Source organism: Phascolarctos cinereus, unplaced genomic scaffold (assembly GCF_003287225.1).
Source record: "Phascolarctos cinereus isolate Bilbo 61053 unplaced genomic scaffold, phaCin_HiC Scaffold_726;HRSCAF=1367, whole genome shotgun sequence".
Lineage (NCBI taxonomy): Eukaryota > Metazoa > Chordata > Mammalia > Diprotodontia > Phascolarctidae > Phascolarctos > Phascolarctos cinereus.
In genome coordinates this window covers 46,004,969-46,025,625 of record NW_027556098.1, presented here as the reverse complement: position 1 = coordinate 46,025,625, position 20,657 = coordinate 46,004,969, and the positions used below count along the sequence as shown (strand labels likewise).

Below are 20,657 nucleotides of genomic sequence, written 5' to 3'. Positions count from 1 at the left end.
TGTATAGATAGCTTTGTGAGTCATCTACATAGAGATGATATATGAGTTGATGAGGTTACCAAGAGATCAAGTATAGGATAGAAGAAGTCTTAGGACAGAGCCTTGGGGAGCACCTACAGTTAGAAAACATGATAGAAGGAGGGAGTAGACAGGTAGGAGAACCAGGAGAGAGTAGTGTCATGAAAGTCAAGTGTCAGTGCAGCAGTAGGTTGATAACGATGAAGACTGAGAAAAGATCAGATTTGGCAATTCAGAGTACGTCATTTAAGATTAGCTTTGGAAAGATGAATTTCATTTGAGTGTCAGAAGTCAGATCGCAGAGGGGTGAGAGGAGAAGTGGAAGCAGTGAGTGAACACAGGATTTTGGTTGAGAAAGAGGACAGATGTAATATTATGGATTGGTAGAGTCTAATAAAGACTTTTTTTTAAGATTGGGAAGACTTAGGTTTGTTTGAAGGCAATGTAGAAGGAACCATTTGGTAGAGAGAGTAGATAGTAGGTGTCTACAGTATTCACTTCATCTACTGGTTTAGTGACATTGCTAAAGGTTAGTATAAGTTTGGTATAGAATGAACTGTTCTGCATGAAGACATGCTAATTCTGCATAACCTACTACTTCTTTTCCTAGATGTTCACTAATTACATCTTTAATGATCTGTTATATATGTGCCAAACACGGAAGATAGAAATATAAAAGGGATATAGTCTTTACCCTCAAAGGGTTTATATTCTAAAAGTGGGAGACAACACGTATAGAGGAGCAGTGTATGGGCAGGGGATTTTGGTTTGGACAATCACAGGGATGGTGAATGGAATCATAGGGAACAAGAGCCTTTCTAGTAGAAAGAGAATTGATTTATTTGACATGACTCCAGAACTGGAAAAGAGCATGGCGATTAGGGAGGATTGTTGTGTAAGAAGTTTCACTAGAGATAAATGTAAAGTGAAGCTTGTCCAGAGCTTCTAGATATCTAGATAATCTAGAGCTGGCTAGATATACTAGGCCATATGAAGCATTCACCAATCAGGACAGGATAGGAGTTTCAGAGCTGAAAGGATTAGGTTCCTTATGGTATGATTGCTGGTATGGAGCATGCAGTGACATTCAAGTAGAAAGTTTAGGAATAATAGCCACCATTTCTTCTAGTACCCCAAAGCATAGGTTTTAGGGTTCAGGTGACCTGAATTTGTCAAGGGCAGGGGGAACACTAACAATTGCTCATTCTGCCTTTCCTCTGTTGTCAGTTGTCATAGTATCCACTCTACCCTGTGTGGTCTTATCCCTTTTTTTATCCTCCTTTTTTCTATTACTATAGTTTAATAAACAAACTTTTCTTTTGTTCTTAGCTTGCTTTGACAGCCTTAGCTCCTTTAACCTAAGCTTTAGCATCCCTGGTAGTATTTGTAAAGGCTGGTATGCTTTTATACTCATCCTCTCTGACCTGCCTTTTTCATCTTCTTTACATACATTTTAAAATTTTGAATTGGTTTGTGATTTCCATGTGCAGCCACATTGGACTCTTAGCTTTTTTCGTTTGCATTGGAATTCTTTCCATTGATTTTAAAATTTCATTAAAATGTAATTAGAATTCCTGCCCCTACAGGGTTGACCTCTAAAGAATTTTAATATGGAACCTTTTGAAATTTTCTCTCATGAAATCTAAAGTAGATATCAGACTAGGCCAGGCTATGACAGACTGTAGAAGGTAGTGGTCACTTCTCCCAGTGTTCTTCACTGTTGGTGAGAATCCTGTTCAGTGTAGAATTTTCCATTATTAATTCCTCCACTTTTAAAAGCATGAAGTTATCTGCAGATGTTTATATATTCTAGCACTGAAATATCACGCCTCTGTGCCAAGCTTATGATTTTTTTCAGCTGACAAAATCACTTCTTTTTCTCTTTCCATTGATCCTCACCCAAATGCTTTTCCTCTTCTTACTGAGTTTTCTGAAATTAATAAAGGAAATAGCTTCTTAATATACAATGTGACCTATTTTTTCATTTCTCGTACTTGTATCTTTGAATAAGACATAACCTATTTCAGAGCCATATTCTCATCATGGTTTTCATTCCACCAAAATCTTATTATTTATCTATGAGGTCAACTTTTCCTTCTTTTTAAGACCTCTAGTTCCCTTTTACCTATTGCCCAGACTTTGGGCATTTATGTATAGTCATTTGAGGCCATAGGTTTTATTATTGGCTCCTTTCTTGGATTTTATCTTCTTTGAAATTAATATCTTTAACCCAGAAGGCTATAATTTCTTTTTCCTTTATTGTATTCTTTCTAGCTTGTGAAATAAACAAAAGAATTTTCTCCTTCCCCTGTCTTTTTTTAGTGTAAAGCCTTTTTGATTTAGATTACTGAAGCACTTGACTATACCTTCAAGTCGGCTTTTGTTAGGTATAGTCCCTAGAAATTAGCCAGTCTTGAGGAAATTCAGATTCCAAATCTGTGTAATCCTAGGTACTGAGTCTTCACTATAATTTATCTTATGCTGTTATACTGGTAGATATTGTGACTATTTCTAGGAAGGAACTGAAGTTAGATAAGCTTTTATTATTTATTTATCTATGTATGTGTGTATGCATGTATGTATGTATGTATGTGCCCAACTGGTCATGTGTGCAACTAGATGAGATGGCAAAATATATTGTTGGAGCATACTATTGCTGGATCATTTCATTTTGATTTTTAATTTTTGTTCATTTTCCTTCCATTATTAAGAGATAAAGAAAAATCCAAGATGAAACGACTGGAGTTAAACCCTCAGGTAACCAAAACCAGTTTGGAATGATGATTTATATAGAGAAATATGTGCGACTTTGGTTTTAATGTATAGTTTTGTGACTTTTTTTTTAAAAAAAAAAAGTAAAACCAGTACATTTAAAAAAAAAGTTTTATATTGTGGTAACATAGTAACCTGGTACACTTCCTAAGACAATTCTAATCTTTCTGCAGCCTTGTATTGAACATTTATTTATGACAAGTCACCCTGTCCCTTCAAGTAAAGACTTCACCACCCCAGTGAAGGAAAGTATTCCAAGATCACATCTGTCATCTCAACTGGATCTTGACAACAACGGGTTAGTTTTTAGTAGGTTACGTTTTTCTCTTGAATTAGAGAATGACTTTGCTACTTTGGGCAACAATGTAGTTCTAGTTATACTTAGTTGTATTTGTGTAAAATCTTAAAATGAGCACAAATTACATAGTATTTGTTTTCTAAAAGTTTTCTTTCCTTTTCAATAAGATTAGACCACAGTACTTAAATTAGTATCAATTATGGTATTTGATATGATATTGTGTGTATATGTGCTGACTAATTTTTCAGCATTTATACACACATTCAGTCTCTTTTAATGTGCTGTATAGTGTAGGAAATAAAAGTACTTTATGACAGTCTCATGTAGTTTAGCAGCTTGATTAGGAATAACTGATTTAAGAACAGGAAATAAGTAAAACATAATACAGTATGATTTTGTGGTATAGAATTTATAGTAGTTGAGAACAGAGAAGAATAATGTGAATTAGAGTTCTGTAGAAGGATTTAATGGAAAATGTGGGACTAATCCAGCCTCCATTGATGGGCTAAGATTTGGGTGGTTAGGGGTAGAAGAGTCATTCTAGGTGCTTTAGGATTGCTAATGACAACATGAGCCAAAGAGATGGAAATAAGAAGAGTTGTGGTGTGTGAGGAGAAGGATAGACCAACCCACTGAGGGGGAAGGGTTCTCATAATGGAGTTTGAGTAGACTAAAACTAAATTATTAAGGATCTTGAACTTGATGCCACAAGCAGTAAGGATTTTTGGATGAAATTTGAAATAGAAGCTAACTCAGTAGATCTGTGATCCCATCATTGTGGATTAACTCTGTAATGATGCATATCATAACGCATCCATTTATTCTGCCCACCTTCATGAATTTCTATAAATTCGCCGTAAGGAAATCTACCCAGCATGCTGAAGGTGGGGGTGGAGGGAGGGAGGTGGGGAGAGAATCACTTTTTCCTGATACAATGAGACTACAAGTAGAGCAGATGGAGAAGGAAATGGCAAAACCATATGTGGATGTGTGTAACATTTTGTTGTTTAGTCTTTTCAGTCATGTCTGACTCTATGTGATTCCCTTTTTAGGGAGCTTTCTTGGCAAAAACACTAGAGTGGTTTGCCATTTCCTTCTCCAGCTCATTTTATAGCCTTTGAATTAAAGGCTACCAATTGAAACTCATTCAGTCTAGTTCCATGGTGGAAAACTAGGGGAAAATTATTTAACCTGTTTTGGTCTCAGTTTTTTTCAGCTGGTAAAAGAAAGGATTAATCCAGTTGATGTTTAAGGGTTCCTTCCAACTCTAGTGCTTTGTGATGTCAGCTCTTTAAAATATAGTTCGTTGTATAGTTGTTTAATCCCCAAATTCCCTTAAAATCTTTACTTCATCCTTAAATTTTTACTATTGTTACATTTTGTCATACTTGAGCAAAATAATTATTTGACACAGAAAGTAGTATTTTTCTAAATACAGTAAAAGGCTCACAAATTGAAAAAAGAGGGGGGAAGAACTTGTGGAAATTGGCTCCTTTAAAAATGCTGCCTTAATTTTTAAAAAAAATTCCATTTTTTAGTATCTGAGAATTATTCTTTATTGGCATTAAGTTTTTGACCAGTGCAGTTTAATATGACATTAATTCATTATTCCTGAAGCAGTTTTTTTGCAGAAACCTTTAGATTGTCCAGTTAGAGTGATGGTATATTCATTAAATAAAATTATTTAATTGATACAGGCTTTCCATATCTTATCTACTTGTCTTCACACATATACAACTGAACAATTTATCCTTTTCCAGCTTAAAACGGAGATCTTCTAGTTTAACTCCATCGAATGCAAAGATAACAAAATATGATGATGATGTGATTATCTTAGAAGAGAACAGTACCCCCAAACCTTCTGTAGATGTTGATGTCACAGTCGTAAAAACTGAACAGATTCACACAGAGCAAAGTGAGATTCCATCAGAGAATATTGCTGACAGAGAACCTTGTGAACTGAATAGTTCAGTGCTCGGTTTAGTATCCAATTCTGGATGTGACTCTGAACCGAAGTCTGCTGCAACACAAACTGAAGTTCCAAATTTAGCAGTTAAAAAGGAAGAAGCTCTTGAAGATGACATGGACGGCCAAGATGGTCCACAGCAAGCCATTTTAGAAGCCCAAGCAAAGCAGTATGTCCTGAATGTAGCTGATAAATCTGCAGGCGACGTTGGATACCAATTAAGTGAACTTAGAAATGAGTTGCAGCTTGTCAGTGAAGAAAAAGAAAATTATAAAAGACAATGTGAAATGTTAATGGAAAAAGTGAAAACATTAGAAATGAAGATAGTTGAAATGAATGATAAATATGTGAAAAAGGAAACTTGTCATCAATCAACCGAAACTGATGTCACATTTTTACTTGAAAATGTTAATGGAAATTCTGAAAGTCCAGATCAGATGGTATTTCAATTTGAGCAGACTTTCAAGGAGATAGAAAAGCTGACAGAACACTGTAATACTTTACAAAATTTAAAAGCTGAATGTAGTAAATGTTCAAGCAGTGAAAATAAAACTGAAGTGGATGAAATGGCTGTGCAACTTGATGATGTTTTCAGACAACTGGACAAATGCATTGTTGAAAGGGACCAGTATAAAAATGAGGTAAGATACATAATCAGCATAAAGAAGAGACAAAACAATAGGATAAACTGAACAGAAAACCAAATATGGTTATTTGAGATTTAGAGCATAATGACCAATTTAAAGTGCTAGATGTTTTTCTAGTTTAGAATTATCAATATAGTGGTAAATGTTCATTAATATATTTCTGAAGTGCTTGTCTTACAGTGCTTACTCATTAACTCTAACTCTAGATTTAATTTGAAATAATACAAAGACTAAAACTACTTCATCATTACAGTTAGCAAATGGCTCTAAAAATATGTATTTATATATCAGTGCCTTTGTGAATAGTCAATAAAATTGGACTTTTGATTACTCAGATCTACTACATGAAATAGGATGTTGGGGGAACTAAGTGGTAAGTGGATAAAGTGCTAAATCTAGGAAGATTGAGTTAAAATCTGTCCTCAGGCACATCTTAACTATGTGATCCTGGGGAAATCACTTAATTTCTGTCTGTCTCACTTTCCTTATCTGGGGATAATAATAATACCTACTTACTAGAGTTATTATAAGGATAAAATAACATGTGTAAAGCACTTTGCAAACCTTAAAGTGTTCTATAGAAAACAATTCTTGTGTTATTATTATGCCAAAGATGCACAAAAACTAATAATATCCATTAATCTTTCCCTTGTAGTTCTTCCCCTCCTTCTCTTCTTCCCTCCCATGTGACTTAAGGAAAATTGTGTGTGTGTTTTTAATAGTCATTAAATTTGTCAAGTATTTATTGAACTTCTATTATAGAAGGTTATTCCTCTCCTCTTAACCACTTTCTGAAACTTTTTTGTGTTTTGTGATCACAGAAGTTTTATAAAATTGGTCATATCTGTGCTTTGTAGTATTTTCAGTTACAGAAATCGAGAATTAATTTATTTTTATTTTTCTGTTAGGTGGAATTATTAGAAATGGAAAAAACACAAATGGGCTTTCAATGTGAAGAACTCAAAACTGAAGTCGAACAATTAAAAGCTACAGTTTCACAAATGACAAGATCAGATGATTCAACAACTAGTAACATTGAAGCTTCTATGAATTATTCGGATAGGGAAAGGTAACAATGAGCACCTCTTTACTATTATTTGTCTGTAAGTCTTTTTTTGCAGCTATGATAGCAAATGATCCATCAAGCTTAAATTAAAAAGGTCATTGGATTTGGAATCCTAAGACTTGGGTTCAAATTCTGCTTCCTCCCCTTACTGCCAATATGGCCTTGGACAGTCACTTCACTTCTTTGGGCTTCGATTTCCTTATAGGGGCTGGACTAGATCAGGCTGCAAGGCCACAGGTTCCCTGCCTCTGGTCTAGATATCATCTTTCAGATTCTTCCCAGCTCTAAATCTATACTCCAGTGATTTTTCTCTGTCATTCAGGAGCTATTGAATTTTTGTGTGCTCAGCATTCTGCACTATAGACTGCAGAGGCTACATAATAAGAATGTTTCCCAGGTTACTTTGAGTCTCATTTAGGAGGCAAAACCGAGTAATTTAGAGAATGATAAAAGAAAATTTATAACTTAAGAGATTGATGAGATTAGTGATCATTCATAACAGGGAAAGCTTTCTGGAGGTGGGATATATTAGACCTTGATGGCTGTATTCCTGACGTTTATTTTATTTTTTTGAAATATTTTGTTGGGTATTTTTTTATTATTTTATTAATAATTTTTAATTCTTATTTCAAAGAACATGGAATATACTTAAAACTTTTCCACCATAGATTGAGAAAAGTATTTCTTCTAAAATTCTTCAGTATGAGCAAAACTTCATACTTGAGATAAGTAGTTTCTTAGACTCCTCTCTAATTTTTCCTAGGCCACTTTCTGCTCCTATCTTCTTATTTGTTTCCTTCTTATTGTTCCCTTCCTAGTCCCCTCTCCTTCTAGGAAACACACAGGTATTTGAGTAAAAATGCCAAGCGACTGCTTAGCAGAGAGAGGTTTTTAATTCCCTTTGAGCAAGCAGTTATTTGGAAGGCTGTCTTCCACTAGACAAGTATGACAATTAATGGAAGTGACATTACTCTGATTCAAAAGGATTGTAAATGGGTTCTGGCATTCTTTTGTGGGATTTGATCCCAACTGTGGTTATGCCAGGGCAGTTGCCAATCTGTGTAATAATTTTAGGACCTAAAAGAAACCTTCTCTCTTAGATCTTGCTACCCCAGCCTGCCATGATATCTAATTTTCCCACATTAATCTGCCTTATGGTTTAAGGCACATGGATAAGCCTCTGGATAAGGCTCTGCTTAAAATAAACAGACTTTATTTTGGGACGGTAACACTTCAAACTATTATCCTTTTGCACAGAACATTAGTTTAATAAATGTATTATAGCAAGACCTTGAGGAATAGAATACTGGACACATGTATACATTGGTAAAGGATTCATTAAAACACTGGATTAGGTTCCTAGAATGGTGCTGTACATTGGTACTTAAGAAATATTAGTTGAATTGAAGAAAGAGTTCTCTGATCTTGTTTTAAAAAATATTTTGATAACTGTTATAGTATAATTGTTTTCTCTCACTATTCCATGATTTTAAAAACATTCTTAGAAGAGATCCATAGATTCACCTGACTGTCCATGCCACAAAAAAAAGTTGAGAATTCCTGATCAAGAACATATATAGTTCCTTCCTTTGTTGATAGGCTTGTTGAAGTTTGAGAAAATCCACAAGGGCATCAGGGAAAAAGTATAATACAAATATTTTGCATACTTAAAAATTTTGCCATCCCAGCTAAAAGGTGCGGAACGTAATGAAGAATATAGTCTTGGTGAGAATTTGATTGTTTGCTGTTTCTGGAAAGCATAATATAAAAGAATTGAGATCATAGGGGCATGATAATGAAAAAAGGGAGGAAAAAAAAGTAGGTGGAGGTTTTAAGATGGTCAAGAATGCAGGTATCTGGAATCTTATCCTTGTGAGCTACTCTGTAACTCAGTAAGTGATAGAATGAGTCTTGCCAAAATGAATCATTACTGCACCCAAACTAGTAATGAGCCTCTGAATTTTAGGTTGGTCTTGGAGAAGAGACATGTAATCAGTCCATCCGTAACTAGGCCTATATTCGCTGTCAGTTTGGAGTGAACCAGCTCAAGCTTGAGAATGTAGGGTCAGCCCATGCTATGACGACCACTTGTGAAGGAAATTGTAGAAAAAGTTCTTTTTCATGCAGGGGTTGATGGCTTGCTGTTTTAAAATTCTGAAACTGATTATGTGAGGCATTATAGTAGTACTTTAGTAGGAGATTTTAGTTAAAATCTTTAAACATTACTCAGAATTTTCTAATTTTCATAATTTTCTCATAGCCACATCTATCTACATTTTCAATAACAATAACACATTTATGTAGTACTCTAAGGTTTACACTTTTCTTGCAGTGACCCAAATGTGTTGCATTCCTATTACAGAATTTTCTTTGTAGAGATATTTGAACATATGAAGTACTAAGAAGGAATTATTATTAAAACTGTTCAGTTTTTAAAAAGGAATTTTTTTTTTTGCAAGATAAGAAAAGTGTAATTCTTTAGTCGTGCAATAGGATTTTTGTAATTATTAGTATACTGGAAAGTACATTGGCTCTGAAGTCAGGGCATCTTGATTCAAATCCTGCTGTTGGTACCTATGGGACCTTGCAGCAGGATTGTTGTGAGAATCTAATTAGATAATGTACTTAACTTTCCTGCCCTCAGTTTCTTCCTCTGTAAAATGCCTCCTCTCTAATCTAGATTACTGTGAACTTTAATGTGGTACTACATAAATGCCAGTTACACATATAGAGCTGAAAAAGATCTTAGAGATCATCTAGTCTACCTCCATCTTATGGAGGAGGAAACTGAGGCCTAGAGATATTAAAAAGACCAGCCAGTGACAGAACGGGACTTAGAACCCAGGTGTCTAATTCAGTGTTTTTCCTACAAGTTGTCTTACTGTTGAAAGGAACACTTTGTAATGCAAATAACCATTTAATCTGTATAAGTTAAGATTTTCTCTAGACCTACAATATTGTGTTCTCTTTATTAGTGTTTGAAAAATCAAACATAAGAACCCTTGTTTCTTATAGTTGCTAAGTGCTTATATTTGTGCTAAACTCAAATGTAACTGGCATTACGTTTGATCCTCCAAATTTTTAAATGAAGCTTTCCCTTTCCTCATTTGTTTACTATAACTTTATGAAAGTTTAGTTTTTGTTTTAAATTTTATTTTTTGATACTGATGTAATTAAATATACAATGTACATTTTAATATTTCACTTTAGTCTTACGCTCCAGTGTTAATAAGATTTATATATTTATATGCTTTATATCTGTGTTTGCAGCCTCAAACTTCGATCCCTTCGAATTAATGTGGGCCAGCTGCTGGCTTCGATTATGCCTGATCTAGATCTACAGCAAGTAAATTACGATATCGATGTAGTTGATGAAATTTTAGGACAGGTTGTTGAACAAATGCATGAAATCAGTAGTACATAAAATATATTTTCTGTGAAATAATTTTCTCAGTATTTCTGTTGTATAGTTCTTAAGATGTAGGCAATAGTCTTCTTTTTTAAAGGTACAGAAGGTAATAAACTAAAGTACTATGTATGCCTACTGAAAAAAATACATATTCTATGCACTCAAATATTTCCACAAATGCTGTGGATACTTTGTCATAACTTCTAAAAATGCTGAAAGGTGTTGATCTTTAGCCAGAAATTGTATTACAAATATAAATGTATTTATAATTAAGTCTGCATATATTTTTTATGATGATGCTGGGGACTTAGGTGTTTTCACTAAGAGCTTTTCTGATCACCTCAGACCTTTGTGCAATCTTTCCAGTCCTGCAAATTATATTTTTTTTCTTAAAATGAGGATTATGCCACAATTTAAATGGAGAGTTTTCCTTTAGCTTTCTTACATAAAGAATCTTTGGGAATTTTTACTTTAATCTACCTATTCATGACTGAGATTAGTGCCTGCTTTGTGAACCATCTTTAGTAAATGCTGTTAGATTTCTTTTAGATGATTTCCTATCTTTGAAATTGAACATTCTTTAAAACAAGGTAGCAATAATAGTGGTTATATAGGTTTTCCTCACTTCGGTCCTATTTTAATTTGAGTACTAGGATTTTTTCCTGCAGAGATTGCCAATCATGTTAACTTACAGAAGTGTTTTGCTTTTTTTTTTCTTTTGTAAAAATATGGACAGTTGAGCTTAAGTATCAGAAAATAAGAGGGTTGACTATATCAAATGTTTAATAAACATCATGAAACTCATTTTTGTCTTCCTGTGAAAAATGAGTGTGACTTTCTGTTTATTTTTAATTTTTTGAAGTTTTCTGGGCAGCCTATTTTAGGAAACGTCTTAACTTTGCTGGGTGATCTCTTTAGCAATACTGCATTCTTAGCTATGTTACCAACTTAAATATTCATCATTTTTTGGTTAAATTGGAACTATTGCTATAGTATTTGCTGCATTTTGGTGGGATTTCTAACAGATGGCTGTTTCTATTACATGTGACAGTATATGTATGTATATAAACAATTCAGAACCATATTTTTCTCAATTAAAATGTGGGATTTTTTTCAAATCATTTATTATTTATTTTATTTTTTTCTTGAACAATTCAGTACTTGTATAGGATACTTTTATAAGGTATGCATAAAATATATGTAGATCATATTAAGATATTAAAATTTTTACAGTACATAAAACATCCCCTCCCCCCACCCCACCCCCCAAAAGGCAGCAAGTAAATAAGATTTGGTTATTACCTGGTTAAATCAAAAAGTGATTAAAAGTATTTTTTGTATAAAAAGGTTTTCTGTCAAACTTGTAACTGGTCAAATTTTTTTTAAAGCTTTTAATAAACTACATAATGGCTAACTTCAGACACTCTTAGAAGTGATCTTATCTTAACTTTGAGCTTCCCAGTGACTTAATTGAAACTGGTTAAGGGGGTGAAAGATTGGATCAGTTCATGGCTGGTTTTCCAAGGATATCATATACTAGATGCCCTCTGTATCTAGCCTTCTGAGTGTCTATTAAGACAGGATACCTACACAGTGAGGCTGCTCAGAAACTTCAGCAATACAGTAGTAAGTGAGCAGGAAAACCAAACCAAACCCTCAGAGAAGCAGTTTGAGATCTCATAGCCAACCTAATGGTTATTCATCTAGGCTATGATTTGTGTTCTTCCTGGAATTAGTTTGGTAAAATTGGAGCCAGGAAGTCCCAATTCCAAATTCAGCCTCAGATACCTACTAGCTTTGTGACTCCAGGCAAATTACTTAACTTGTTGCCTCAGTTTCCTCAACTGTAAAATGAGGATAATAATAACACCTACCTCCCAGGGTTACTGTGAGGATCAAATGGGGTAATATTTGTAAAGTGCTTTAGTACAAAATACTAGTAGTGCCTGGCATATGGTAGGCACCATAGAATGCCAGCTGGTGCAAGTAGATTGCTCAGTGGCTAGAACACTAGCCCTGGAGTCAGGAGGACCTGAGTTCAAATTTGGCCTCAGACACTTACTAGCTGTGTGATCCTAGGCAAGTCACTTAACCCCAGTTGTCTCCCCCTTAGCTCCCTTCCCTGAAAAAGGAAAAAAAGTAATGCTAACTGTTGTTATTGTCAGAGCTGACATTTGTTGGTGTATCTTACTGGAAAATGGTTCTTGGTAGGATTTGACTTCTTTAAGAGACACTATTGCTTCACTACAATGAATTTGTGTCTGTGAATGGGCCATATTTACAACATAGCTTCCAGCACTATCAAATGAGTGATCATTGTAATCTTAGTGGTGCCTTCAACAACATTGGTAATAGGTCTTATGAGGAAAATATTGTGGGAGGTACCTTTTTAATTGATTATCATTTACAAATGTAGCCTTCCACCTTGCCCACAGATAATCACAAATACTATTCCAAATCAAAAAAGCTAATGTCACTTTAATCTAGCATGATGTCCAGCACTGGGAAGATGATAGTCCTTCTATATGTTGGTCTCATATGTAGGGTAGTGTTCATTTCTTTTCTTTTCTTTTTTTTTGGCAATTGGGATTAAGTGACTTGCCCAGGGTCACACAGCTAGTATGAATCAAGTGTTTGGTCTGAGGCCAGATTTGAACTCAGGTCCTCCTGACTTCAGGGCCGGTGCTCTATCCACTTCAGGGCCAGTGCTCTATTCACTGTAGCCATATTTTCTCAAAGCACATCTTTGAGAAGAAGGCAACAAGGATGGTGAAAAGGGCCTTAGGATCATGGGCACTAGAGATATTGAGCCTAGAAAATAGAATTTAGGGGGCCATTGAGACGTGTACGGGGAGGAGACATTAGGTGTTTTCAAGTATCTGAAGGATATATCAGACTTAATCTTTTTGGCTTTAGAGGTCAGAATTAGGAATAATGGGTGGAAGTTACAAAGAAGCAAATTTAGGCTTTAAAGAAAAAGGATACTAGTATACTTCCCAAATTCACAATTTCAGGCTTATTCTTGTTGCCTTTCTTACACTACTACATATCCATTGTGTTGCCAAGTCTTACCAGTTCTACAGAGAAAGAGAGATAATAAACCAGGTTAACTCAGAGGGTCATTAACCTAGTTCATTATCTCTTTTCCTCTTTCAAATCTATTCTCCACAAAGCTGCCAAAATAACATTCCTAAAGCCTAAGTCTGACTATATCATTCTCGTGCTTAATGGGCTTCAGAAACTTCTGTGACCTCTAAGATCAAATACAAATTCCTGTTTGGCATTTAAATTCCTTAATAACCAGGCCCAAAAAAGAACTGGAAACTGAGGGAATGCTCATTAATTGGGGAATGGCTGAAAAAGCTGTGGTATATGATTGTGATAGAATAATGAGCAGAATGGTTTCAGGAAAATCTAAGACGACGTATATGAACTGATGTGAAGTGAGCAGAATCAAGAAACATTGTACACTGTAACTCCAGTATCGTAAGGATGATAAACCATGAAAGACTTAGCTACTCTGATCAAGACAATGATCCAAGACAATTCCAAAGGACCCGTGTTGAAAAATGCTATCCATTTCCAGAGAGAGAACTGATGAGCTCTGAGTGCAGATTGAAGCATACTTCATTCCTTGTTTTCTTTTGCAACATGGCTAACATGGAAATGCTCTGCATGACTTCATGTATAATTGATATCATATTGTTTGCCTTCTAATGGGTGGAGGAGTGGTGGGTGGGACAGAGAGAATTTGGAATTCAGAATTTTAAGAAATGAATGTTAATTTTTTTAATTGGAAAATATTTAATGAAATAAATAAATAAAATATATATGTATATTTTTTAAAAAGGGAAACAAAATAGCCAGGTCCAAATTTACCTTTCAATGCTTATACATCACATACTCAAACATTGCACAGTCAAGTTGAGAAACATTAAGTGCCTTCTATGTCCCAGGCACTATGCTAAGCACTGGGGATATAAAGAAAGAAAGACAAAAACCAGTTCTTTTCTTTTAAGGACCTCCCAGTCTCATGGGGGAGAAGATACACAGATGATTATTTACAAGCAAAATACATACAGGATAAATTGCAGATAATCTCAGATGAAAGGCACTGAGATTTAAGGAGGGCTGGGAAAGATTTCGTGCAGAAGTTGGGATATTAGAGAGATGTGAAGGAAGCCAGGAAAGTCCAGAGGTAGAAAATGAAGCAGGAGAGAATTCCAGGTACAGGGTGAAATGCTCAGTTAGGTGATGGGGAATTGTATGGAGGGAGGCAAGTGTCACTAGATTGCAGAGTACATGGAGGAGGGGAGTAAGGTGTATGAAGGGACCAAAGTCTGAAAGGCTTTGAATGTCAAACAGGATTTTATTTTTATTCTGGAAATGTAGGGAGCCATTGGATTTTGTTGAATGGAGACTGACATGGGCAGACTACTCTTAGGAATATCAATTTTACTGCAGAGTGGAGGATGGACTGGAGTAAGGAGAGTCTTAAAGCAAGGAGACCTACCAACAAGTTATTTCAGTAGTCTAGGTTATGAGGAATTGCACCAGGGTATTGGCAGCGTCAGAGAAGGGAGCATATATGAAAGATGTTAAGAAGATAGAAATGGCAGGACTTGGCAACTGATTGAATTATGGAGGGTGAGAGCAGGTGACGAATTGAGGATGATAAAACAAAGTTCCTATCTTGGGTGACTTGAGAGGATAGAGGTACCATTGATAATTGGGAAGTTAAGAAAAGGAGAGGGTTTTGGGGAAAAGATAATGATTTCAGTTTTGGATAGGTTGGCTTTAAAATGCCCAAGATGTGCAATAGATAGTTGGAGACTAGACTGGAGGTCAGGTGAGGGAGGTAAAGAACTGGACAAATAGATGAGAAACATCTAGAGATGATAATTCAGTTTACAGAAGGTGATGAAATCATCGAAGGAAATAGTATAGAGGAGTCCAGATGCCAGAGTAGCAAGAAGTACAGCTGCCTAATCTAGAAAATGGACCATACTGAATCCCTGATTTGGAAATGAAAAAAAAAAAAGTTACCAAGGTTTGCATAGGGAAAGACAGGTATGTGGACACTGGAGAGCAAAGTATTCCACCACAGGAGTTGGCTATGCACCACAGCAAGAACAGGTCCCAGAATCCAGCATAGAGGGGCCTAAAGGGTGCAAGGACAGGTGCCAAGTGGGAACTACCCCCTACCTGGTTCTAGATAATAGATCAAGTACAGTCTGAAGAGGAGATTTTAATGGAGGAATGACATTCCAGGGCGAGGAGTGGTTCCTAGGATGTGTACTGAGCAAAGAACACAGTCAGAAGCAGGGAGCAACTATGTGGATTGGACCCTTTTAGCTCAGTCTGAATCCTATAGAGGAATTACTAGGAAAGGAATCTCACACCAAAAGGAAGCTTATAGTCTGTCACTCTGAAACAGCAACACTTTCCATCTGGCTGATAGTAGTGGCCAATCCAGCAGCAATCTACTGAGACTCCAACTGGGGCAAGGCCACAGGCCTGGTGTTCAGATCCCAACCCAAGTCATAAACTTGCTGATCTCTGAGCAGGGGGCAAAAATCAAACTGCCCTGGATCAGACCACACTGGTAGCACTAAAAGCTTGTGGGTCCCCAGCCTGAGCCTTCCCTCCGAGAAAGTAGCAGCAGATCCAGCCTAGACACTTTCTGTAGAAGTGTGCAGAACCTGGCCTTAATGAAAAGTCTGAAGTTAGTATGCTGGAAGAATGAACAACCAAAGAAAAATCCAGCCATGAAAAGCTATTATAATGAGAAGGATGCTTGGTACACCAACAGAAGAGGACAACTCCACAGGGTGGAGCCAAGATGGTGGAATAAGACCCCTCCAAATACTTGTGAAAACATGACCCTCAAACTCTGCAGCAGTAAAACCCACAGAAAGGCAGTGAGACAAATTTCCAGCCCGAGACAACCTCTATGGGAAAGGTCCATTGCGGCAGGGTGGGAGAGGAGCACACTCTAGTGTGGGTAGCATCGGCAAAGACAGGGCCCCGGCAAACCTGGAGTAGGCCTTAGGGGACTGAATCATGGGCAGCTATGGCGGTTTCCAGACTTCTCAACCCACAAACACTAAATACAACTTAGAAGGTCAGTGGGAAAGGTCTGTTGGACCTGGGGGTGAGAGGAGCACAGTGTAGCCCCAAGGGCAGTAGTGATGGCAGCGCCTGCTTCTAGAGCAGCCCACAGACAGTAAGAGGATCGAACAACAGATCAGGAGATTACAGGGATCTCTTTGCTGGCACTGAGGCAGGATTCTGTTGTTTTGCCCATACTTGTGTGTGGGGTACGAAGACCCTTACCAATAAATCAGACACTTGGAGATATTAGCAAAAAGAACAGTTTGTTTACTGGCTTTCTTGAGAAAGGGCTCCCTCAGAGCACCCAAAAGATAGCCCTGACCAAAGACAATGGAAGTGTGTTCAGCTCAGCAGATTATATAGAGCCTAACTGCAACCCCCTCCTCCCTAGCCCCCTTCCTCAGGGCTCACTGGTGCAAGCTCTGAGAGTACAATCTTATTCGAGGCAATCTACCCCAGCAACAGAGAACAAAGACAGTTTCACAAACTTGCCAGGAGAAGAGAACAGGCAGGAAGTTTTTGCAAGAGTAAGCAGTTTAAGAGGGGGAGGGGTGATACTTTTCCCTGCTATGTGCCTAAAAACAAGTTTGGGAAGAGGGGGAGGCCTAGTACAGTACAGGATGTGTTGCAAGGCTTATTTTTTCACACAGTCAAGTGACTGCAAATGTTTCAGCACAGCAAGAAACAACTCTCTGAGGAGGCTTCACTTCTGAGGGATCATCTCTTACAATCTCTCCTCTTTTATCCTTTGAAGACTCCTCACACCATTCTTGATATGCTTCTTCCATCAAAGTCTTCTCTGCCTTCAGGCTCATTTCGATCTTTAGGGTCGACTGGGGTCCACCCCTGACTCTTTAAGACCATCAGTCCAAGGGACCCCTCAGCTTTTCCCTCTAATCATTTTGGACAACGAGTCCTGTATCACTCAGGTTATCAACTGCATCAGACCTGGGAGGCACATTGGAAGGAGAATTACACTACTAATGGCAATGAGCAAAACCCACAAAATTTGTTTCCACAAGCTCTCCCCAAACCAGGACCACCAGGAGGAATTAAAAGGAGACTTCCAAGTCTGTACTGGAACGTGTGCAATTTTTCTGATATTACCTGCTATAGCCTTTACAATTTTTCCATTATCATCAATTTTCATACAGCATGTGGACAAGTTTAGCTTCCCACATACTCCTCCCTTTTCTGCCAAGAGGTAGTTTAACACTAACCTATGCTGCAAAATAGCCTCTCGGCTTTGAGTCATTTATCTGCCAATAAGTGTAGGGCTCTAGCTGTCTAGATTTGTGATGATCTAGATCACAGCTTGGAGGTGGATAATCCTATTTAACATGTAGATAGGAATTCTATATCCCCAATTCCCATCCTGCACCCATGTTGCTGGTCCATATTCTTTAATGATCATTTCAGGTAGCCAAGTATCACCCCATCCATTAGCATCCCCTGTACTAGTAATGGATGTATCTATGGTCCTCTTTGATCATACAGTTTTATCGCTAAGTGATCTCCCTCTTGACCTGGCAGGAAAAAGAATTTGGGTCTGATTAGACCTATGTAGCAGATCCCGGTCCAGTTCACTGGGAGGTGGGTTTAAGCATTAAGCCCACAGACCCAATAATGTCCCTTTAAGGTGGGATGTGCCTTATTTCCCAGAAAGATTATGGAGCATTTGGAGCTACAAGAGATAGTACTGCTGGTCTTGATAGCCCAAGGGCCCTCTCCTAAGGCAGGGCATGCAAGTCTGGTTGAAGGTGACAAAGGTGCCACCGTCTAGCATAAGCCCTTCCTTATACTGGCACCTCCATAACTGCTGCTCCTTTCTCCAACTACATTTTTCTAAGGAGGAGTTGTTAATTCAAGTTTGGTTACTGGTACTCCAGAATTTGCTAAAATACCCAAAATAAGAGCCATTATCCCATCCCCAGCGACTGTAAGGGACCGAAATCATCCCATGGGATTGATTTTTCCTTTGGCACTCTGCCATGGCCAGCAAGTCCCACCGACTTTGATTTGCCTCATCCTTGTCCAGTCGGAGCTTCAGGGAACAGGACTGGGTGGAACCTGAAGTGTTGGTACAACGGGTCCAAGTCCCATTGCTGTATTGGACATGTGCTGAACAGTTATATTTCACCATGCCCGGTTCCATTCTATAAGTCCAGCTACATTCGCTGGTCCCCAAATTTTTCCCCTGTCCTGTTTGTTTTAAGCAATACTTGCCCTGGACTGATTCTGCAAGAGGCCATTGATGTTCCTCATATGTAGCCCAAAAGCCAGTCCATTGTGTACTTGAGACCTGTTGCTGAGAAGCCACTCAGGTTTCAAAGGCACTGGGACCCAGGGCCAAGATTCTCATTGCGAGGCCCCCCCACATATCCTACAGTTGGTGAGATTGAAAGTGTTGGCTATGGCTGCCACTAGTCTTTCAAAGCTATTCTGTTCCCCTTCCCAAGATAAGATAGTTGGTATGGGGGCTGACCATAAAAGGGAGACTAAGACAAACTGGAGGAGTAAGAGCCTTAAGGGGTCCCCCATGGTGTCACACTATTATTGCAAGTAAGGGGGCTATGCAGAGGAACGGAGCCACAAGCAAAAATACCCACGACTAGAATAAGCAACAGAAAGGTTGGGATTAACATAGGTAGGGACAGATCAGGGTTCATGTGTCCAGCCTGTGGGCGGCCCTTGTCTGAGGTGTATCCTTGGCCCCTTCAAGCCCTCAGTGTCTACAGAGTCAGCTGTCCACTCTGCGGGAGGAGTTACTGGTCCTTTGAGCCGGATATGATGTATCCGACCACGTTCCTTGGTTCAGACTGTGGGGTGTCAGAGGTCAATAAGACTTGAAAAGGCCCCTCCCAGGATGGAGTGAGCTTCTCCTTCCAGGTCCGGATCAGTACCCAGTCACCAGGTTGGTATCAGTGAACAGGAAATCCCAGAAGTGGGGTCTGGGCAATCAACCCCTTTTTCTATAATGAAAGTAAAGATCTGGCCAAAGATTGTACATACTCTCTCAGAAATTTGTCCTTATTAGGAATGGTGGGGATATCAGTCAGAGTAGTTGGATAGGGGGTGCCCGTATAAAAGTTCATATGGGTTCAGTCCAGTATCCCTCCAGGGTTTAGTTCTAATCCTTAACAAGGCTAAAGGAAGACATTTGGTCCATGGAAGGTGAGTTTCTAAGGCTAATTTGGTTAGCTGCCTCTTAATTTCTTGATTCATCCTTTCTACCTTGCCTGAGGATGGGGGCTGCCAGGGAGTATGGAAGTCCCAAGATATCTTGAGGGTGGTCATAATAGACTGGAGGATTTTTGAAGTAAAGTGCATTCCCTGATCCGAACCTATTCTCTCCATCAGATCGTATCTGGGGATGATTTGTTCCAAAATCATCCTACCACTGAAGCAGAGGCCTGTGCCGTGGGGTAGGCTGCCACTCAAGAGGTTAGGTGATCTACTACCACGAGGAGGTATTTGAGTCTTCCGACAGGGAGTAGCTCAGTAAAGTCCACCTGGATGCTTTGAAATGGTTGAATACCTGGAGGTCTCCCTCCTCCTGGTGCTCAGCGTTGGGCAGTCTTATTTGTCCTTCGACAAATAATACAGCCATCCACCATCTGATGGGCTAAGATATAGATCCCAGGAGACACAAATTGGGTCAAGATTGTATCACACAGGTTTTGGACATCCCAGTGACTCCCCTGTTGTAGGTTTTGTAAAACCCGCCTCATACTGGCCTTACTGATCACCTTTCTCCCGTCTGGTAGGAACCACTTCCCTTCGGCATTCTGTATGGCTCCTAGATTCTGGGCCATTTTCTTCTCACCCTCAGATAGGCTAGGTGGGCCAAGATTTGGAGGAAGGTCAGAAATTAAAACTAATATCCGATTCTCCCTTGTTCCATACTCTCCTTCATCTGCCCGCTTTGCTTTTACATCAGCTAGTCAATTTCCTCTGGCCTCAAAAGAGTACCCCGACTGATGTCCATTTACATGGACCACAACTATGTCTTCAGGCAACTATAAGTTTTCCAGAACCTGAGAGAGAAGGGTGACATGAATCAATTCTTTTCCCTTACTGTTTATCATACCCCTTTCTTCCCAAATTTTTCCAAATGCATGTACCACTCCCCAAGTATATCTGGAGTCTGTATATATATATATATATATATATTTCCTCTTTTTCCTCCTAAAAGTTTTAAAGCTTGGTTCAAGGCGTACAATTCACAGCCAACCAAGTTTTTGGCAGCTTAGCTGCTTCTACCAAGGCTGTTCTATCACCTTCCACAACAGCATATCCATTCTGTCTCTGTCCCTCCACCACCCTGGAGGAGCCGTCTATAAACAAATTAACTGCCCCAGGAATGG

General features: G+C 38.2%; 1 protein-coding gene across 1 annotated transcript in view; it reads left to right on the top strand.

Annotated features, from left to right (window-relative positions):
• MORC3 (MORC family CW-type zinc finger 3) overlaps positions 1-11,595 on the top strand; it is an 80,369-nt gene extending 68,774 nt beyond the window's left edge. Inside the window, exons 13-17 of the mRNA XM_020995973.2 lie at positions 2,730-2,775; positions 2,964-3,088; positions 4,849-5,695; positions 6,610-6,770; positions 10,038-11,595. Of these exons, the coding sequence (XP_020851632.1) occupies positions 2,730-2,775; positions 2,964-3,088; positions 4,849-5,695; positions 6,610-6,770; positions 10,038-10,191 (1,333 nt within the window). The 3' untranslated portion in view covers positions 10,192-11,595. The remainder of the gene's footprint in view (positions 1-2,729; positions 2,776-2,963; positions 3,089-4,848; positions 5,696-6,609; positions 6,771-10,037) is intronic.
• Positions 11,596-20,657: the final 9,062 nt, after the last annotated feature.